The sequence below is a fragment of the Eleutherodactylus coqui genome, unplaced genomic scaffold (assembly GCF_035609145.1).
Source record: "Eleutherodactylus coqui strain aEleCoq1 unplaced genomic scaffold, aEleCoq1.hap1 HAP1_SCAFFOLD_225, whole genome shotgun sequence".
NCBI classification, from domain to species: domain Eukaryota; kingdom Metazoa; phylum Chordata; class Amphibia; order Anura; family Eleutherodactylidae; genus Eleutherodactylus; species Eleutherodactylus coqui.
In genome coordinates this window covers 60,301-80,827 of record NW_027102163.1, presented here as the reverse complement: position 1 = coordinate 80,827, position 20,527 = coordinate 60,301, and the positions used below count along the sequence as shown (strand labels likewise).

General features: G+C 47.3%; 1 protein-coding gene across 5 annotated transcripts in view; it reads right to left on the bottom strand.

The window, feature by feature from the left end:
- The window catches only part of LOC136598682 (oocyte zinc finger protein XlCOF6-like), a 123,617-nt gene that overhangs the window by 50,725 nt on the left and 52,365 nt on the right, over positions 1 to 20,527 (bottom strand). For 2 of the 5 annotated variants that reach the window (XM_066588761.1, XM_066588763.1), the window contains 3 exons: positions 7,500 to 7,603; positions 6,909 to 7,088; positions 6,703 to 6,826 (listed from right to left, as the gene is read on the bottom strand). In XM_066588761.1, coding sequence (XP_066444858.1) covers positions 6,703 to 6,826; positions 6,909 to 7,088; positions 7,500 to 7,603 — 408 coding nt within the window. Of the gene's footprint in view, positions 1 to 6,702; positions 6,827 to 6,908; positions 7,089 to 7,499; positions 7,604 to 12,513; positions 12,667 to 20,527 lie in introns of those variants that run through there. The other 3 variants (XM_066588762.1, XM_066588764.1, XM_066588765.1) reach the window with 3 other exon arrangements.

The following is a 20,527-nucleotide window of genomic DNA, read 5'->3' as shown; positions in this document are numbered from 1 at the left end:
TTAAACGAAAGCTTTTCTATACCATTACAGGGTAGACAGACAAGATAAGAGTCTCCAGACTGCCTCCCTTGCATTCCTTTGCACTGATCTCATAACGGTCTCATTGTATGTTATAGTAACACTTCAAAAGGTGTAACTTATGTTAATCATTTTAGTTTCAGCCTATTATGTATTCTTATTAATCTTGGAGGTATGTACTTTTCCTGTGATGTCATTTATAGTATAAAAACCAAATACACCTTAGAATAAATTAGAAATCATCTGATACCGCACAGGCTGGCGTGATTTGTATTTCTCCTGGGCCCAGACTTCTACACGAGATCTGGGATCATTTTCTCTTTGATAAACACATAAATTCTCCTTACAGGAACATTTCCATAAGAAAATGTAAAAGCCATAATAATAACCCTTCCCAAGCCAGGCAAAGAACCAAATGCTCCAAATAATTATCGCCCCATCTCTCTTTTAAATTCAGATGTGAAGTTCTATGCCAAGGTAATGGCAAACAAACTGTTTCCCTTCATGTCTAGCTTGGTCAAAAATGATCATGTGGCCTCTACTGTAGGCTGCCAGGCCCCAGATGGTACTAGATGCCTGATAGACTTGGTGGATGGGGCTTCAAAAAGCCAGACGCCCTCCCTGTTATTGTCCTTGGATGCAGAGAAGGTGGGTATTAGTGTATCTTGTCGCCACCGGAAGTGTGGGTGGTGACAAGGTACAGGGAATTTGACAGACCGGCCACCCCCCCCTTTCAGGTCCTGGAACTCACTGCCGACTTACAGCGGCGTAACAGGCCCTCCAGCAGCTTAGCTCTTGCCACAGAGCCACCTTCTTCTCTGTCAGCGGCATCCTCCCTGCACTGAGCTGTGGATCAGCGGCGGAACAGCTAATTTCCCGGCGGCCTCCCTGCACAGGGCAGTGGTGGAGGAATAGCAGCTTCTCCAGCGGCCTCCCTGCACTGGGGTGCAAAGCAGGACAATGAGGCATCAGCGGTAGAGAGCCTTCCCTGGAGGCCTCCCTGCAGTGGACAGCGCCGGCGGACTACGAGAGAGCAGGTGAGCAGCAGCAACAGCAAACCGCTCCTATTCCACAGAGTGAGGGAGGGGAACGGAGGCTTCAGGGGAGCGAAGAAACAAAAATCTAACTGCGGCTACAGTGCTGCGGAAGGAGGGGGATGGAGGCTGCAGGGGAGCAGGAACACAAGTAGCTAACTGCGGCCACAGTGCTGCAGAGGTAGGGGGACGCAGGATGCAGGGGAGTGGGGACACAGCAGGGGAGCAGGGACAAAGCAAAATTAGTGCGGTGACAGGGCTAGAGAAGGAGGGGGACGAAGGCTGCAGGGGAGTGACAAAACAGCAAGATTACTCAAGGGACAGAAGGCTGCAGGGGAAAGTGCAGGCTGTTAGGACCTTCAATGCTTGAACCAATCGGGAGCTAGGGGTGTGACAGGGCCATTCCTCCTGTCAAACCACTAGCTTCCGGTGGCGTCAAGATACACTAATACAGAGAAGGTGTTTGACAAGGTCCATTGGGGATACAGGATTCAAGCATTGCAGACATTTTGGTTTGCGGGCCCCATCCTCTAGGCCACAGGTGTCAAACACAAGGCCTGCGGGCCGAATCCGGCCCGCCGCCTCATTTTCTGTGGCCCGCCGGCTGTGCAGTAAAGTTCTTTCACCTCCTTGCTGCTGTCAGTAGCCGATCTTCTCTCGGCTTGTTCTGTCTAGTGCAGACAGTAATAGAGGAGTGCCGATAGCAGACTGACAATAGCCGGGAATACAGTGCAGCAAAAAAAAAAAATCATTACTCACCTCCCCCGGTGTTCTGCGGCGCAGCTGCAGGCTGTCGCTCCCTCCTGGTCCCCGGCAGAGCATTGCTTTCTGGATGCAGGGCTTGAAATCCCCGCCTCCAGAAAGCTAATACACACGCCGTCAGCCAGTCACAGCCATTCAATGACATCATTGAATGGCTGTGATTGGCTAAAACACACGTGCGCCTTCAGCCAATCACACTATTCAATGACATCATTGAATGGCTGTGATTGGCTAAAACACACGTGCCTTCAGCCAATCACACTATTCAATGACATCATTGAATGGCTGTGATTGGCTAAAACACACGAGCGCCTTCAGCCAATCACAGCCATTCAATGATGTCATTGAATGGCTGTGATTGGCTGACGCTGTGTGAGTTAGCCAATCACAGTATTAGCTTTCTGGAGGCGGGGATTTCAAGCCCTGCGTCCAGAGAGCAATGCTCTGCCAGGGACCAGGAGGGAGCGACAGCCTGCCGCAGCGCCGCAGAACGCCGGGGGAGGTGAGTAATGAATTTTTTTTTTGACACTTTCTTTTTTTTGTATTACCGGCGTATAAGACGACCCCCGACTTCAGAGCAGATTTTTCGGGTTTCAAAAGTCGTCTTATACGCCGGTATATACGGTAATAGTGTGTGTGTGTATATATATATATATATATATATATACTATTATTTTTATATATAATAGTGTGCGCCACTGGCCGCTATGGGGGACCTTATTACCAATCGCGCCACTGTGGGGTTCACTTTTACTATACTGTGTTACAATTAACAATTAGAATCGGCCCTTTGAAGGCAACCATAAGGCTGATGTGGCCCTCTGTGAAAATGAGTTTGACACCCCTGCTCTAGGCCATCAAGGCCCTATATTCCTCCCCCTCAGCGATAGTTCTGATCAATGTGCTTCCATCCAAGCCTTTTAACATAACAAACGAGACATGACAAGGGTGCCCTCCGTCACCCCTGTTTTTTTCAATTGTCATGGAAACATTGGCAGAGGACATTAGAAATAATCCAAACATTGGAAGAATTACAGTGGCCCCCCCGACACACAAAACAAACCTGTTCGCAGGCGACATTATCCTAATACTCACTAAACCAGAGTCATCATTAGCTTATGTCGTCAAAACATTGGAAAAATGTGGTTCACTATCCTACTATAAAGCCAAGCCTTCAACATCTCTGATGAGGGGATTAACATAACAAAGCACAACAATTGTCATCCAATTCCCCATCCCAGTGGAGTCCCCACTCGATTCCCTATCTTGGCATTGTATTACTGCCTGACACCTCAAACCAGCTTAAAGCCAACTTCCACCACCCAATAAAATCAATACAAGAATAACTGGACAGACGAGCCTCCTTGGGGTTGGGATGGATGGGCAGGATTATACTATATTAGATGTTACACTCCCTACAATCCTCTATCATCTATGGACCCTCCCCATACCCATCCCGATCACAACCTGCGCTTCCCTCCACAAACACATGGACTTGTTTATCTTGTAAAAAGCAAAACTCCAAGTAGCCTTCTAAAGACTCTGGTTGCCACCCTCATCCACTTCCGACTCAACTACTGCAACTCGCTGCTCATCGGACTCCCCCCCACACCATACTCTACGCTCTCCAATCTACATTAACCCCTTCCCGCAACAGGGTGTAAACTTACGCCCTGGGGATAGCGCGAGATGACATATGATCTCGCGCTATCCCACAGCAGGAGCCAGCTGTCAGTCACAGATCGCGGCATGGGAAAGGTTCACAGGGGGAGCGCGCTCCCTCTATGAAGTTGCCGGGCTCTTGCAATATAATCGCAGACAGCCCCGCCTGTTGCCATGGCAACAGAATGCCAGACACTGGCGTTCTGTGTTGCCAGTGCCTGAGATCGCTGTATAAGCGATAAGACATGGCAGGGCAGTAGCCCTGTAATGCCTTATCACAGCGATCATCAGGGCAGTGTTGTAAGTCCTTCAGAGGGACACAAATTGTGTTAAAAAAAAAGATTAAAAAATGAATAAAAAATAAAAAAAATTTAAAAAACCCTTTTTTATGCTTTTTCTCATATTAGCATAAAAAAAGGTTAAAACAATTAAAACCCCACATAGTTGGTATTGTCACATCCATAACGACGCGTACAATAAGCTGCACATGCTTTTGACTGTGCACAGAAAAAAAGCGTAAAAAAAACCCGCTAAAAAACTGAGGCAAAAATGCTAATTTTTAGCATTTTGCCTCCCTAAAAACGCAATAAAAGTGATCAAAAGAGCCGTATGTACCCCAAAATGGTACCAGTAAAAACTACAGCTTGTCTCGGAAAATATAAGCCCTCATAGAGCTCCGTACATAAAAAAATAAAAAAGTTACAGGACTTTGAATGCTGCGATTTAGAAAAAAAAGACTTCCAAAATAGGGTTTATATTGCAGAAAAGTGGAAAAACCTAAAAAAAAAATTTAAGAATTTTGGTATCGTTGTAATCGTACCGGCCCGCAGAATAAACGTATTGTGTCATTTATGCTGCATGATTAACGCTGTAAAAAAATAAAAATAAAATCTATGGCAGAATTGATGCGTTTTCTCTCCCTGCTATCATAAAAAAAAACAATAAAAGTTTTACAATATAGTGTATGTACCCAAAAGTGGCACCGATAAAAACTACAGTTCGCCACGCAAAAAACAAGCCCTTATACGGCCGCGTCGACGGAAAAGTAAAAAAGTTATGGCTTTTGATAAATGAAGAAGAAAATCCGGCAAAAATCGTTGCGTTCTTAAGCCCAAAATAGGCCGTGTCATTAAGGGGTTAAATGCGGCAGCTAGGCTCATTCTTCTATCCAGCCATTACTCAGACATCTCTGCATTATGCCAGTCACTGCACTGGCTGCCCATCCGCTGCAGAACTAAATTCAGACTCCTCACTCACAAAGCTCTCCATGGCGCCGCACCACCATATATAGCTTCCCTGCTACCCATACACCACTCAGCCTGCACACTCCGATCCGCCAACACACTCAGGCTAAACACCCCACTAATACGAACCTCACATGCTCACCTACAGGACTACAGAGCAGCAACCATCCTCTGGAATGCTCTACCCCAAGGCATCTGGGCAATTCCCGATGCACAAAAGAACCGCACCTCTTCAGGGAGGCATACCAAATGTCCTGACCCAGTCCCCCTGCCCCTCCCTATGGCTCCCCACACCATCCAGCCTGCTTATTGCATATGACCTCTATCCCTGCACCTGCTTACCACCCCACTTGTTTCTTAATAACTGATTTCCACATATAATCCCCTACTGCCTGTGTTCCTCCATGCCTTCCCTTCCCCCCTTGTACCTCCTGTACCACCCCACCCCACTTGTTTCAAACTTATCGTTGTATTGTCTGTGTTCTCCCATGATGGAAAGCGCTGCAGAATAAGTCGGAGCTATACAAATAAAGATGATTATTATTATTACTACATGGGGCTCATCCCGACAGGCGTTCTGTTGTTCCCCTCCCATCGCCTTTATTATTGTAGTATTATAATAAAATATTAACCCCCTGTCTACCCTACAACACCAAAACCCTGACACTACTCTGGGGAAGTTAGGAAAACAATATTTTATACTAATGTCACTATTTCCTGCTGTCTGAGGCCGGGGGGCGTCCGATAGTCAGGTGTATCTTATAGTCCAAAAAATACTGCAAACACCAGAGGCGGAGCTAGGGTTTCCTGTACCAAGGGCAAGAGCGTTGTATAGCCCCCCCCCCCACCATCTGAACATTCCCTCCACTGGCTGACCCCTCCCACCAGCGACTGATAACGGAAAGTAACTCACACTATAGCTTACATTTGTTAGTAAGTCACAGCAAATAATAATGCTGGTAAATCACTAAATGTAGCAGTAAAACATAATGTTATTAATATGCCCTATAGAGTAAAATACAAGCACTAAATGAGGGTAATAATACCAAAAACTACATAATTGTACTATCTGAGGACAACCCCTTCCCCGTTGAGTCCGGTCTCGGTTTACAGCTGCAGTCCCGCCCGGTTTGTGGGACGTCACAGGGACTGCAGCCAATAAGAGCTCAGAAATTCATCTTTATGTGAAACTGTACAAAGGCTTTCCTGACACCCAGATAGGCGATATCCACAACACAACTTTCATCCACTACTTCTGTGAAGGGGAATGCATTGTGGCTTGTAGTCTACCCCCCCCCCCCCCCCGCCCCAACAATCACAAGAGGTCCAAACTAGCCGGGCTTCATGTAATTGTAGGGTCACAGCAAACTGTGATACAACCGTACTGACCGCCATTATACTCCAATGAGAAGAGTATTGTGGTCAGAGTCTCCATGTAGCCATAGCTGTACTGGTGACCCCTTCACCAATTTAGAGGGGTTCTACGAATTACCAATATGAAACTAAGAGAACAATAAAGGCGGACAATGATATATTATTGGACACAACTTAGCAGCTCCTACTGGTGATTCCAGATCCCTCCTTCTCCAGTCCTGCGGAGGAGGAGCTGGGGAATATAGTTGGGGGAACGAGGACAGCATGGGCCAAGGCACCTCTCCAGCCCTGCACCGCCGTTGGCTACTGTAGCAGTAGGGCTGTTGGAGAAGATGATCCAGCAGCTGTCCACCATGTAGTCGCTGACTAGCATCGCTGTATGACCCCGGATGCTTACATATCAGCGATTAGTAAATGTGTACTGCTGATATGTAGGCCTTCTGATTATACACTGACTTTAATCAACAACTGTGTAGTAAATGGCTCTACTAATCCAACTAGCACAGTGTCCTGCCTGGCTCACACCCCACTTCCTGCCTACAAGCACCAGGGGCACATGCCCCACATCACCCCTCCACAGCTATGATCCTGCTACATACATCCATTACCTGGTGATGGGAGCGGCTGGCGGGTCTCCATCATGGCCTCCTTGTACAGATCCTTGTGTCCTTCTAAATACTCCCACTCCTCCATGGAGAAATAGACAGCAACATCCTGACACCTTATAGGAACCTGACAACACAATATACAGTCATTACCCAGAAGCCTCCAGTGCTGTTACTGTATAATGTCCCAGCATTCCCTGCAGCGTCACCTCTCTAGTCAGCAGCTCAATCATCTTGTTGGTGAGTTCTAGAATCTTCCCTACATTGATGTCCTCATGTATCAGGGGGCGAAGTGGGGGCCCCATGATTGGGCTCAGGGGTCTTCCCCATCCATCACACACAGGGGCCCAACAGCCATCCCTAGAGGTCTTCTTCACTTCTGTGTAATCCTGTATATGGGGATACATTAATAGTTATCACTACAGACATTTCCAGAATCTCTCCCCCCTCCAGTGACATCATCTGTGATTACCATAGATAAGAATGATTTAATGTGACATCATCAGAATCTCTCCCCTCTCCAGTGACATCATCTGTTATTACCATAGATAAGAATGATGTAATGTGACATCATCAGAATCTCTCCCCTCTCCAGTGACATCATCTGTTATTACCATAGATAAGAATGATGTAATGTGACATCATCAGAATCTCTCCCCTCTTCAGTGACATCATCTGTTATTACCATAGATGAGAATGATGTAATGTGACATCATCAGAATCTCTCCCCCCTCCAGTGACATCATCTGTTATTACCATAGATACGAATGATGTAATGTGACATCATCAGAGTCTCTCACCTCCCCAGTCAGCTGGAGGAGTATCTCTAGGGTGAGGTTGAATACACTCTCCGCCATCTTGTTTCTGTCCTTCTCCATCTTTGATGAATCAGTCCTGCAGGGACCTGAATGGAAACAATATGAACCGATGTAAAAACCACAAAAACCAACATCTCCAAGTTCAGCTGCTTTTTACGGGGTTTTCTCTGAAGCGCTGCAGTGTTTTAGCGCACAATATAGATGTCTGCAATGTACATGCGTGTTGGGATGTATGTGTGACATCGGGCAGCAGAATCCTCCGGACAGCCTCCCGTTAACCCCTTCCTGCAGCCATTTCTCATCCCCACCGCCCAACGACAATTGCTATTATATCTGCTAATAAAGCTGGATGAGCGCCGGTATTGTGAGGGACAAGTAGGATTTTTAATAGCAGCATTTAATGTGGGAGAACCTTAGAAATACTTTATTAGGAATTCATTTAATAAGGAATTTTATAAAAACATTTGCTGGAATCCTTTAACCCCTTAGCGCTATAGGTAGTACATGTACGTCCTGCAGCGTCGGGGTATGTATGAACGCGCGGCGATCTCCCTCCATACAGCGCGAGCGCCGGCTGTTTACCGCGGCTGATACCAACTCCGATAAGCTGTCAATTCTGATAGCGCCATTTAAATGGGATGAGATCGCAGGGAGCCGTGCAGGTGTCATGGCAGCCGGGGGCCCTCTGTAACGCCCCGGGGCTGTCCTGGCAGAATGCCTATCAAGCCATGCCCGTGGCTCCTCCAGAAAAGGAGTGAGAAGATGAGCCCATTCCCATCTAATTACTTCTCTGTACTAATTACTTACTGACTCCACGACCTAAACGTTTACCAGCGTCCGGATCGCGGCATCCAATAATCCGCACAAACCTCAGTAAAGTTTACACCGCCCTATCCCGTCTGGGCCCAATCTGTAGCAGAAAGTAGGCCGACCGCTTCTATAGCGAAACCCGTTACATGCTGCCGTCACAGAGATAACAAATATCACTAGTGAGGAACCGCTAATACATTCCTGATGACAGATGGAAAACATCCTGAAGGTCATACAAATGGCCACCAAAATAAACCTGCAGGGGGCACCCTCTAGCCTCACGCCTGCCCTGCAAAGAATTGCATTTTCTACACCCAGGTACGCAGAGGTATCTGTTCCTTCAGCCAGTAGGACTTACTATTCTTATACAGAGGAGTCTACATCCTGGTGGTCAGAGGGATCTGGTGCTTCAGCCTCTAGGACTTACTATTCTTATACAGAGGAGTCTACATCCTGCTGGTCAGAGGGATCTGGTCCTTCAGCCTCTAGGACTTACTATTCTTATACAGAGGATAAGGTACTGGACAGACCCCGTTGACCATAATGAGTTCTGGATGGCAGTTTCCTGGATAAGTAGCACAGTGTGGTGTGGAGACTTCAGGCTGTCAGACATTGTTGTGTCAGGCCTTGGGCCTATCTCAGCTTCCATGTTATGGTTGTCATTTATCAGGCCCTGGGAAAGCTGAGTGAATTCAGTGTTCTAATCTCCCCTTCCTCTCCTTTGTATCTGGCAAGCCTTCGATGTACAGGAGTCCCACCGGCTACTGACAAGGAGATGCTAAATAGGCCCCTGCTGGCATGGATTGGCACCTTGGATGGTTCAGGCAGACATCCTGGTGCCCAAGTTCACATCAGAAGGAAATCATTTAATAAATGATATTTGGGCGTATGAAGGTCTTAGCCAGATATGAATTATATTTTCAGAATTGGTCTGACCAGCCAAACAAAACTCATTTACAGGCATTGAGGTCCAAGGCTCAGAGCACCCAGAACTGCATATCTGGGGAAATATGGATGTCAACTCATCCGTGCGTGGGCTCAAACCATATGTAAAATCAGGACTAAGAATAAGCCAGGCCCAAACTCACAATCGGAGGATCTCCTGCTGAGATATGACTGAAAACAGGGAAGTATAATAGCTTCGTATGGAGCAGAGTGTAAGCTCTCGCCTACAACCTGAAGGTTACAAGTTCAAACCCTGTGTGGTTCAGGTAGTCGGCTCAAGGTTGACTCAGCCTTCCGAGGCCGGTAAAATGATGAGCACCCAGGTGGGGGATAAATAATTACTAGAGATGAGCGAGCACCAAAATGCGCGGGTGCTCGTTACTCGAGTCGAACTTTCCGTGATGCTCGAGGGTTCGTTTCGAGTAACGAACCCCATTGAAGTCAATGGGCAACCCGAGCATTTTTGTATTTCGCCGATGCTCGCTAAGGTTTCCATTTGTGAAAATCTGGGCAATTCAAGAAAGTGATGGGAACGACACAGCAACGGATAGGGCAGGCGATGGGCTACATGTTGGGCTGCATCTCAAGTTCCCAGGTCCCACAATAGCGGCAAGAGTGCCCACCCCCCCAACAATTTTTACTTCTGAAAAACCCATGTCTGCGTATGCTGGTGGTGGTGAGGCTGGTAGTGGTGGCTCCCCGGCTGATCTTGGCGCGACAAAGGTTGCACACCACTGTTCATCAGTCGTCTGCACTCTCAGTGAAAAACTACCACACCTTTGAGCATCTCGGCCTCTGCAGGCTGGCATGGCGCGATGGGGCGCTTTGTGAAACAGTTGGTGGATTATTCGGTCTGGCCCTGCCTCTACCCCTGGCCACCGCACTGCCTCTTCCAACCTGCCCTGTTGCTGCACTTGCCTCACCCTCTGAAGACCTGTCCTCAGTAGGCTTAGCAAACCAGGTGGGGTCAGTCACCTCATCGTCCTGCTGCTCTTCCTCCGAATCCTCTGTGCGCTCCTCCCTCGGACTTACTGCCCTTACTACTACCTCACTGCAAGACAACTGTGTCTCATCGTCATCGGCCTCCTCACCCACTGAAAGCTCTTGAGACAGTTGCCGGAAGTCCCCAGCCTCATCCCCCGGACCCCGGGAACTTTCCAAAGGTTGGGCATCGGTCACGACAAACTCCTCCGGTGGGATAGGAACCATTGCTGCCCATTCTGGGCAGGGGCCCGAGAACAGTTCCTGGGAGTCTGCCTGCTCCTCAGAATGTGTCATTGTAATAGAGTGAGGAGGCTGGGAGGAAGGAGGAGCAGCAGCCAGAGGATTCAGAGTTGCAGCAGTGGACGGCGTAGAAGTCTGGGTGGTCGATAGATTGCTGGATGCACTTTCTGCCATCCACGACAGGACCTGCTCACACTGCTCATTTTCTAATAAAGGTCTACCACATGGACCCATTAATTATTAGATTAATCTGGGGACGCCAGAAACGTGCCTCTCTCCTAATCCCGCAGCAGTCGGCTGCGATACACCTGGATCAGGAGCTCGGCCTGTGCCCACACCCTGACTTGGGCCTCCGCGTCCTCGCCCACGTCCTCTAGGCCTACCCCTACCCCTCAGCATGGTGTATTACCAGTAGTGCAGAAACAGAACGCTGTAATTAAATGTGCCGCTTATTGGCCTGTGGTTGGAGGCTGACTTCGCTTACGGAACGCACAGCAGAGCCAGGAAAGAATTTTGCGCAAGCCTGTAGTGAGACGTAGGTGCGTATGACTCAGCTAGTGGAATTCACAGCGCTGAAGCAGTCAAGTGGCCAAACGCCACTAGTAGGCCTTAAGTATTTTGCTTCTATTTTTTGAAAGGCTGAGCTGAGACAGCAGACAGATACTGTAGGCAGCGTATATATGTATACTGTTTCCCTGTGGACGGGATGACGGCGGTGATGTAACGGGCAACGCAGAGCCAGGTAACACTTTTGCGCAAGCCTGCTGTAACACTTAGTTGCGCATTAATTAGGACTACTACCCCCAGCAGACACGCAGTACATTGAAGACGGTCACAGGCAGCCCAAATATAGTATTTTTCCCAAATTGGTTTGAAAAAGCCCACTGCCTATATAGCCTGTATATCTCTTTCCCTTACTCACCAGTACTGGCCCTATACTCTGTACAATGACTGCAGACTGCGGACGCAATGCTCTGCACGCCCGATATACAAAGAAAAAAAAAGTGCAACACTGCTAAAAGCGGCCTCAATAGTACTGCACACGGTTAGATTTGGCCCTAAGAAGGACCGTTGGGGTTCTTGAAGCCTAAAATCACTCCTAACACTCTCCCTATAGCAGCCCCGGCATCAGCAGCACTTTCCCTGATCTCTGTCAGAACGCATTTATGGTGAGCCGCAGGAGGGGCCGATTTATATACTCGGGTGACACCTGATCTCGCCAGCCACTCACAGCAGGGGGGTGGTATAGGGCTTGAACGTCGCAGGGGGAAGTTGTAATGCCTTCCCTGTGCTTCTATTGGCCAGAAAAGCGCGCAAATTTCTCAGGGAAGGAAATGTAATTGACTCGAGTAACGAGCATCTCGAACACCCTAATACTCGGACGAGTACGTTCGCTCATCTCTAATGAAGACCAGAGTTCATCCTGCAGAAAACACGGCCGTCTAGAGCGCTGGCAATGGGAAATAACATTACTCCGGCTCTTGGAATGCGGCGATGCAAAAGCAAACCTTTAAGAAAAAAAATGTTTTAAATGTACAAAAATAGCAAAACATAAAAAACTGTATAAACTCGTTATCGCCGGAGTCATGTGACTCAGAATAACGTCATCACACTATTTATTCTGCACGCTGAACGCCATAAAAAGGAAATCCAAAACACAAATAACAGAATTTCTTTTTTTCCCCCCAATCTCCCTATAAAACTTTTTACAAAAGTTATGCAATACATGATATACACCCAAAAATGAGGCCATCAATAAAAACAACTCGTCCTGCAAGAAACAAGCCCTTATATGGCCGTCAGTGGGGAATGAAAAAGTTATGGCTCTTGGAATGTGACTGCAAAATGAGTTGAAATTACATGATTAGACGATCTGGAGGGTCTGACAGGGGGGGAAGAAAGCCGCCACTCAGGGGTTAAACCCGAAAATACCAATAAAAAAAGGATTTAAAAAAACCCTGTTAATTAACATGTAAATCATACAGATCACATGGGTGACAAAGCTAAGCATCAATACATCACCGGACATTGTAGCATCACTCCCAATGGGGGGATCGCCAGGTATGATTGGTAGGAGGATCCCGGAATACACCGTCAGCACCTCTGCTAGACCCCCGGTGAAGACCCAAGGTTCCCCTGGATCCCCCCCTCCTTATATACTACTCTGTGACTGTATAACATATCCCCTTCTGCGCAGCATGAACTACTCACACACTCCGTACAACATCTGGATTATGTTACTCTCCAACATCCCGTGACTATGAGTCATTCTAAAAAGTTTAACCCCTTAGTATTGTGGATGTAGCAGAGCTGTATGTGTGTAATGTACACGCTCCTGTACTGTATGTGTATTGTGGATGTAGCAGAGCTGTATGTGTGTAATGTACACGCTCCTGTACTGTATGTGTACTGTGGATGTAGCAGAGCTGTATGTGTGTAATGTACACGCTCCTGTACTGTATGTGTATTGTGGATGTAGCAGAGCTGCATGTGTGTAATGTACACGCTCCTGTACTGTATGTATATTTTGGATGTAGTAGAGCTGTATGTGTGTAATGTACACGCTCCTGTACTGTATGTGTACTGTGGATGTAGCAGAGCTGTATGTGTGTAATGTACACGCTCCTGTACTGTATGTGTATTGTGGATGTAGCAGAGCTGTATGTGTGTAATGTACACGCTCCTGTACTGTGTGTGTATTGTGGATGTAGCAGAGCTGTATGTGTGTAATGTACACGCTCCTGTACTGTATGTGTATTGTGGATGTAGCAGAGCTGTATGTGTGTAATGTACACGCTCCTGTACTGTATGTGTATTGTGGATGTAGCAGAGCTGTATGTGTGTAATGTACAGACTCCTGTACTGTATGTGTATTGTGGATGTAGCAGAGCTGTATGTGTGTAATGTACACGCTCCTGTACTGTATGTGTACTGTGGATGTAGTAGAGCTGTATGTGTGTAATGTACACGCTCCTGTACTGTATGTGTACTGTGGATGTAGCAGAGCTGTATGTGTGTAATGTACACGCTCCTGTACTGTATGTGTATTGTGGATGTAGCAGAGCTGCATGTGTGTAATGTACACGCTCCTGTACTGTATGTATATTTTGGATGTAGTAGAGCTGTATGTGTGCAATGTACACGCTCCTGTACTGTATGTGTATTGTGGATGTAGCAGAGCTGTATGTGTGTAATGTACACGCTCCTGTACTGTATGTGTATTGTGGATGTAGCAGAGCTGTATGTGTGTAATGTACACGCTCCTGTACTGTATGTGTATTGTGGATGTAGCAGAGCTGTACGTGTGTAATGTACACGCTCCTGTACTGTATGTGTATTGTGGATGTAGCAGAGCTGTATGTGTGTAATGTACAGCCTCCTGTACTGTATGTGTATTGTGGATGTAGCAGAGCTGTATGTGTGTAATGTACACGCTCCTGTACTGTATGTGTATTGTGGATGTAGCAGAGCTGTATGTGTGTAATGTACACGCTCCTGTACTGTGTGTGTATTGTGGATGTAGCAGAGCTGTATGTGTGTAATGTACACGCTCCTGTACTGTATGTGTATTGTGGATGTAGCAGAGCTGTATGTGTGTAATGTACACGCTCCTGTACTGTATGTGTATTGTGGATGTAGCAGAGCTGTATGTGTGTAATGTACACGCTTCTGTACTGTATGTGTATTGTGGATGTAGCAGAGCTGTATGTGTGTAATGTACACGCTCCTGTACTGTATGTGTATTGTGGATGTAGCAGAGCTGTACGTGTGTAATGTACACGCTCCTGTACTGTATGTGTATTGTGGATGTAGCAGAGCTGTATGTGTGTAATGTACACGCTCCTGTACTGTGTGTGTATTGTGGATGTAGCAGAGCTGTATGTGTGTAATGTACACGCTCCTGTACTGTATGAGTATTGTGGATGTAGCAGAGCTGTATGTGTGTAATGTACACGCTCCTGTACTGTGTGTGTATTGTGGATGTAGCAGAGCTGTATGTGTGTAATGTACACGCTCCTGTACTGTATGTGTATTGTGGATGTAGCAGAGCTGTATGTGTGTAATGTACACGCTCCTGTACTGTATGTGTATTGTGGATGTAGCAGAGCTGTATGTGTGTAATGTACACGCTCCTGTACTGTATGTGTATTGTGGGTGTAGCAGAGCTGTATGTGTGTAATGTACACGCTCCTGTACTGTATGTGTATTGTGGATGTAGCAGAGCTGTATGTGTGTAATGTACACGCTCCTGTACTGTATGTGTATTGTGGATGTAGCAGAGCTGTATGTGTGTAATGTACACGCTCCTGTACTGTATGTGTATTGTGGGTGTAGCAGAGCTGTATGTGTGTAATGTACACGCTCCTGTACTGTATGTGTATTGTGGATGTAGCAGAGCTGTATGTGTGTAATGTACACGCTCCTGTACTGTATGTGTATTGTGGATGTAGTAGAGCTGTATGTGTGTAATGTACACGCTCCTGTACTGTATGTGTATTGTGGATGTAGCAGAGCTGTATGTGTGTAATGTACACGCTCCTGTACTGTATGTGTATTGTGGATGTAGCAGAGCTGTATGTGTGTAATGTACACGCTCCTGTACTGTATGTGTATTGTGGATGTAGCAGAGCTGTATGTGTGTAATGTACACGCTCCTGTACTGTATGTGTATTGTGGATGTAGCAGAGCTGTATGTGTGTAATGTACACGCTCCTGTACTGTATGTGTATTGTGGATGTAGCAGAGCTGTATGTGTGTAATGTACACGCTCCTGTACTGTATGTGTATTGTGGATGTAGCAGAGCTGTATGTGTGTAATGTACACGCTCCTGTACTGTATGTGTATTGTGGATGTAGCAGAGCTGTATGTGTGTAATGTACACGCTCCTGTACTGTATGTGTATTGTGGATGTAGTAGAGCTGTATGTGTGTAATGTACACGCTCCTGTACTGTATGTGTATTGTGGATGTAGCAGAGCTGTATGTGTGTAATGTACACGCTCCTGTACTGTGTGTGTATTGTGGATGTAGCAGAGCTGTATGTGTGTAATGTACACGCTCCTGTACTGTATGTGTATTGTGGATGTAGCAGAGCTGTATTTGTAATGTACACGCTCCTGTACTGTATGTGTATGGTGGATGTAGCAGAGCTGTATGTGTGTAATGTACACGCTCCTGTACTGTATGCGTATTGTGAATGTAGCAGAGCTGTATGTGTGTAATGTACACACTCCTGTACTGTATGTGTATTGTGGATGTAGCAGAGCTGTATGTGTGTAATGTACACGCTCCTGTACTGTATGTGTATTGTGGATGTAGCAGAGCTGTATGTGTGTAATGTACACGCTCCTGTACTGTATGTGTATTGTGGATGTAGCAGAGCTGTATGTGTAATGGACACGCTCCTGTACTGTATGTGTATTGTGGATGTAGCAGAGCTGTATGTGTGTAATGTACACGCTCCTGTACTGTATGTGTATTGTGGATGTAGTAGAGCTGTATGTGTGTAATGTACACGCTCCTGTACTGTATGTGTATTGTGGGTGTAGCAGAGCTGTATGTGTATAATGTACACGCTCCTGTACTGTGTGTATTGTGGAAGTAGCAGAGCTGTATGTGTGTAATGTACACGCTCCTGTCCTTTATGTGTATTGTGGAAGTAGCAGAGCTGTATGTGTAATGTACATGCTCCTGTACTGTATGTGTATTGTGGATGTAGCAGAGCTGTATGTGTTGTAACAGGGTGAGAGAAATGGTCTGGAGTGGAAGGTATGTGTCACAGAGGTTATTAGCCTCTGTGAGGTAGTCCGGTCCTCTTTCACTCCAGGCCAGATCTTACCACCTGTTCAGCCTGCCATTTAAGGAGACAGGTGGAAGGTAGAAGGACGTGTGTGTGCGCCTGGGAGATACAGGCTGCAGTTACTTTGTGTGACTTCCACTGTGAACAGAGAGAGGCGCTGTGGACGAGGCGCTGCCTGGTTGCAGCAGGACCCCTGGAGGGGATACGCCTGCCCTTGGACTAGAGCCTGAGAGAGTGTGGGCATAAGGACCAGCGGCACCCTGGACATCCACAGGTCTGTGCACCTCTATGGACTTGTATGGTCTCCTCAGCTGAGGAGTTACCTGCGTCACCTCCGGACTGTGGAGGGTTAAACCTGAACAGAGACTTTTTTGTTGCTATCATTTACCATTTATCTGGGGACCCAGTTATTTATGTTCCTGTTAAAGACTGTGTAAATAAACCTAAAGAAAAGTGACGGTTTGGCGTGCTCTTTAACCCCCGCTGTGCTACAAGTGGTGGAGGATGCGCTGGCATTAAGACTCCCCGAGAAAAAAAACAAACTGTTGCCAAAGCCATGGAGGAGTTGATCAAACAGCTAGTAGTAACTAGCACACAGCAGCAAGAAACCAATCAATTGCTGATTTGTTAGATGGCGATGCTAATGGAGAAAACTGTAAGGGGATTGTTACAAAAATGACCCTGGAGGATGATGTGGAAGCTTACCTGGCCATCTTTGAAAGGGTGGCAGTGAGGGAAAAACTGCCACCAGAACAATGGGCGGAAGTTATAGCCCCATATCTCACTGGGGAGCCGCAAAAGGCATATTATGACTTGCCCCAACAGGATGCCGGGGAATATAATAAGCTAAAAACTGAGATTTTGGCTCGCCTGGGAGTGAGCATGGCAGTCTGAGGACAGCGAGTCCATCACTGGAAGTATAGCCAAGACAAACCTTCCAGGTCACGAATGTGTGATCTCTTGCACCTAGCCCAAAAATGGCTACAACCGGAAACCTCCTCGCCTACACAAATAGTAGAGAAGGTTGTGATGGACCGGTGTATACAGACTCTGCCCAGGCCTACCCAACGATGGGTGGCCCAGGGAAATCCCGAGATTATCGACAACCTGGTGGGCTTGGTCGAACGGTATGTTGCAGCGGAAGAGACAGTGGCTGCTGTGAGGCCTCCTAGTCATCCTGCAGACGCTCGGAGACAGAGCGCCAAATCCATTTCAGAAAGGAAGCAAAGGAACCAGAGGGGTTTGGAGCCCGTGCAAAGAAACCGGGTCAACCCCGTTACGTGCTGGGAGTGCCAACGTCCAGGGCATACACCACTTATTGTCCAGCCCAGGTTGAACCCATGGAATGCTCCTATAGCCGGGACTGTTCTTTGGTGGCACATTCTACCTGCGCTACAGGGGTGGACAGAGACACCCAGCCACAGATGTGTCAAGTGACAGTGAATGGTGTGGAAGTGTCGGCGTTGCTGGACTCAGGGAGCATGAATTCATTACTGGACTCAGCCATCGCCACTGGACCCCCGGGGCAGATTGGTGGTGGTCTGTATACACGGAGACACTAAAGAATACCCGGTTGCCCAGGTGACCATAGGCACAGTGTGCGGAACCTATGTACACCAGGTGGGGGTGGTTAACAAATTACTCTACCCACTGATAATTGGGAGGGACTTCCTGTTGTTTTGGGAACTGTGGGTGGAGGTGCTGCGGCCTTGCGGAGGCGGCGCGTTGAGCACCTCGGGAGGTGTTCAACATCAGCATAACGAATTTCCCTTTGCAGGACTGACTGATTCTGAGGAACCCACTCCAAAACCCCAGGTACCTGACCTTGAGGTGAACAGGGATAATTTTGGGACTGCACAGCTTAATGATCTGACTTTAAGGAATGCACGAGAAAATATCTCTGTGATTAATGGTGTACCCCAAGAGGCAGGGGGTGAGGTGCGATTTCCTCATTTTGAATTGATCAATGAATTGTTATATCGGGTAACGAAAGTAAATAATGAAGTGATAAAACAACTTCTGATACCTGGTGGATATAGGCGTACGGTCCTTGATCTAGCCCACACTCATATACTGGGAGGTCATTTAGGGGCAGAAAAAACACAGGAACGCATTCTACAGAGGTTTTTCTGGCCGGGGTGCCATAAAGAAATAGAGGATTTCTGTAGATCCTGCCCTCAGCGCCAGATATCTGCTCCTATCTCGCACTTCAGAAGCCCATTGGTACCATTACCAATAATAGAAATACCATTTGAGCGAATCGCTATGGATTTGGTGGGACCCCTGGTGAAGTCAGCCAGAAATCACCAGTATATCCTTGTAATCGTGGACTACGCCACCAGCTATCCAGAAACAATACCTCTGAGGAACACTTCCTCTAAATGTATCGGTAAAGAATTGTTCCAGATGTTCACTCGGTTGGGGCTTCCCAAGGAGATCCTAACAGACCAGGGGACCCCATTCATGTCGAAGGTGATGAGGGAACTGCGCAAGTTGCTGCCGATTAAGCAATTGCTCACCTCCGTCTACCACCCCCAGACAGATGGGTTGGTGGAAATGTTCAATAAAATGTTAAAAAATATGCTAAAGAAGGTGGTAGAAAAAGTTGGCCGAGATTGGGACTGTTTGCTTCCGTACTTACTATGTTCCATTGGAGAGGTACCACAGGACTCCACGGGGTTCTCACCTTTTGAGCTATTGTACACACGACAACCCCGTGGATTACTGGACATAGTAAAAGAGACATGGGAGAGCGAAGCCACCCCACATAAGAGTGTCATTGAACATGTGGCCCAAATGCAGGAGAGACTTGCCAAGATAATGCCATTAGTAAAAGAACAGCTCCTCCAAGCGCAGGAAAGGCAGGCTAATGTCTATAATCGGGCAGCCAGAGTCAGACAGTTTAACCCAGGGGATCGGGTGCTGGTGCTAGTCCCCACCGTAGAAAGTAAGTTTCTTGCCAAGTGGCAGGGACCATACGAGGTGATGGAAAAAGTAGGGACGGTCAATTATAAAGTCCTCCAACCAGGTAGGAGAAAGCCCATCCAAATTTACCATGTAAATGTGTTAAAACCCTGGAAGAAGCGGGATTCACTGGGTTCTCCCTGCTTGGTCACGGAGCCAGAGGGTAATATCCAGGACGTGATTATAGCAGAAATCCTGTCGAAATCCCAGAGACAAAGCAAATAATTTTTGCAGAGGAATAGGGATCTGTTTACCGACCGACCCGGTCGCGCTAGGGTCCTGGAACATGAGATCCGGACAGACCCTAACGTAAGGGTCAATATAAAGCCCTATAGAATCCCTGAAACCCGCAGGAAAGTAGTGTCCTAGGAGGTAAAAAGGATGCTGGGGGTTATTGAGGAATCCACAAGTGGATGGTCAAGCCCCATAGTCTTGGTGCCGAAACCGTCAGGGGAATGTCGCTTTTGCAATGATAACCGGAAGCTTAATGAAGTTTCCGAATCTGATGCGTACCCAATGCCCCGGGTTGACGAGCTGATTGGCAGACTCGGCTCAGCCCAGTATTTGACTACACTAGACCTCACAAAAGGGTACTGGCAGATTCCCCTGTCGGCCGACGCAAAAGAAAAGATGGTTTGTTCTACCCCAGAAGGGTGTTTTCAGTATGGGACCATGCCTTTTGGACTAAAAGGAGCCCCCGCAACATTCCAGAGGGTGATGGACAAAATCCTAGCTCCCCATAAGAAGTACGCAGCAGCGTATTTAGACGACATCATAATATTTAGCCGGGACTGGGAAAGCCACCTCAGCAAGGTTCAGGCAATATTAGACTCCCTCGGGAGGGTGGGGTTCACGATAAATCCAAAAAAATGTGCAGTGGGAATGGAAGAGGTCAAATACCTGGGCTACATAGTGGGTAGGGGGCTAGTTAAACCCCAAATTAATAAAGTGGAAGCCATTCAGGACTGGCCACGACCCCTAACAAAAAAACAGGTGCTGGCGTTTTTAGGTATAGTGGGCTATTACTAGAGATGAGCGAACGCGTTCGTCCGAGCTTGATATTCGTGCGAATATTAGGGTGTTCGGGATGTTCGTTATTCGTAACGAACACCATGCGGTGTTCTGGTTACTTTCACTTCCTTCCCTGAGACGTTAGCGCGCTTTTCTGGCCAATTGAAAGACAGGGAAGGCAATACAACTTCCCCCTGTGACGTTTAAGCCCTATACCACCCCCCTGCTGTGAGTGGCTGGCGAGATCAGGTGTTCG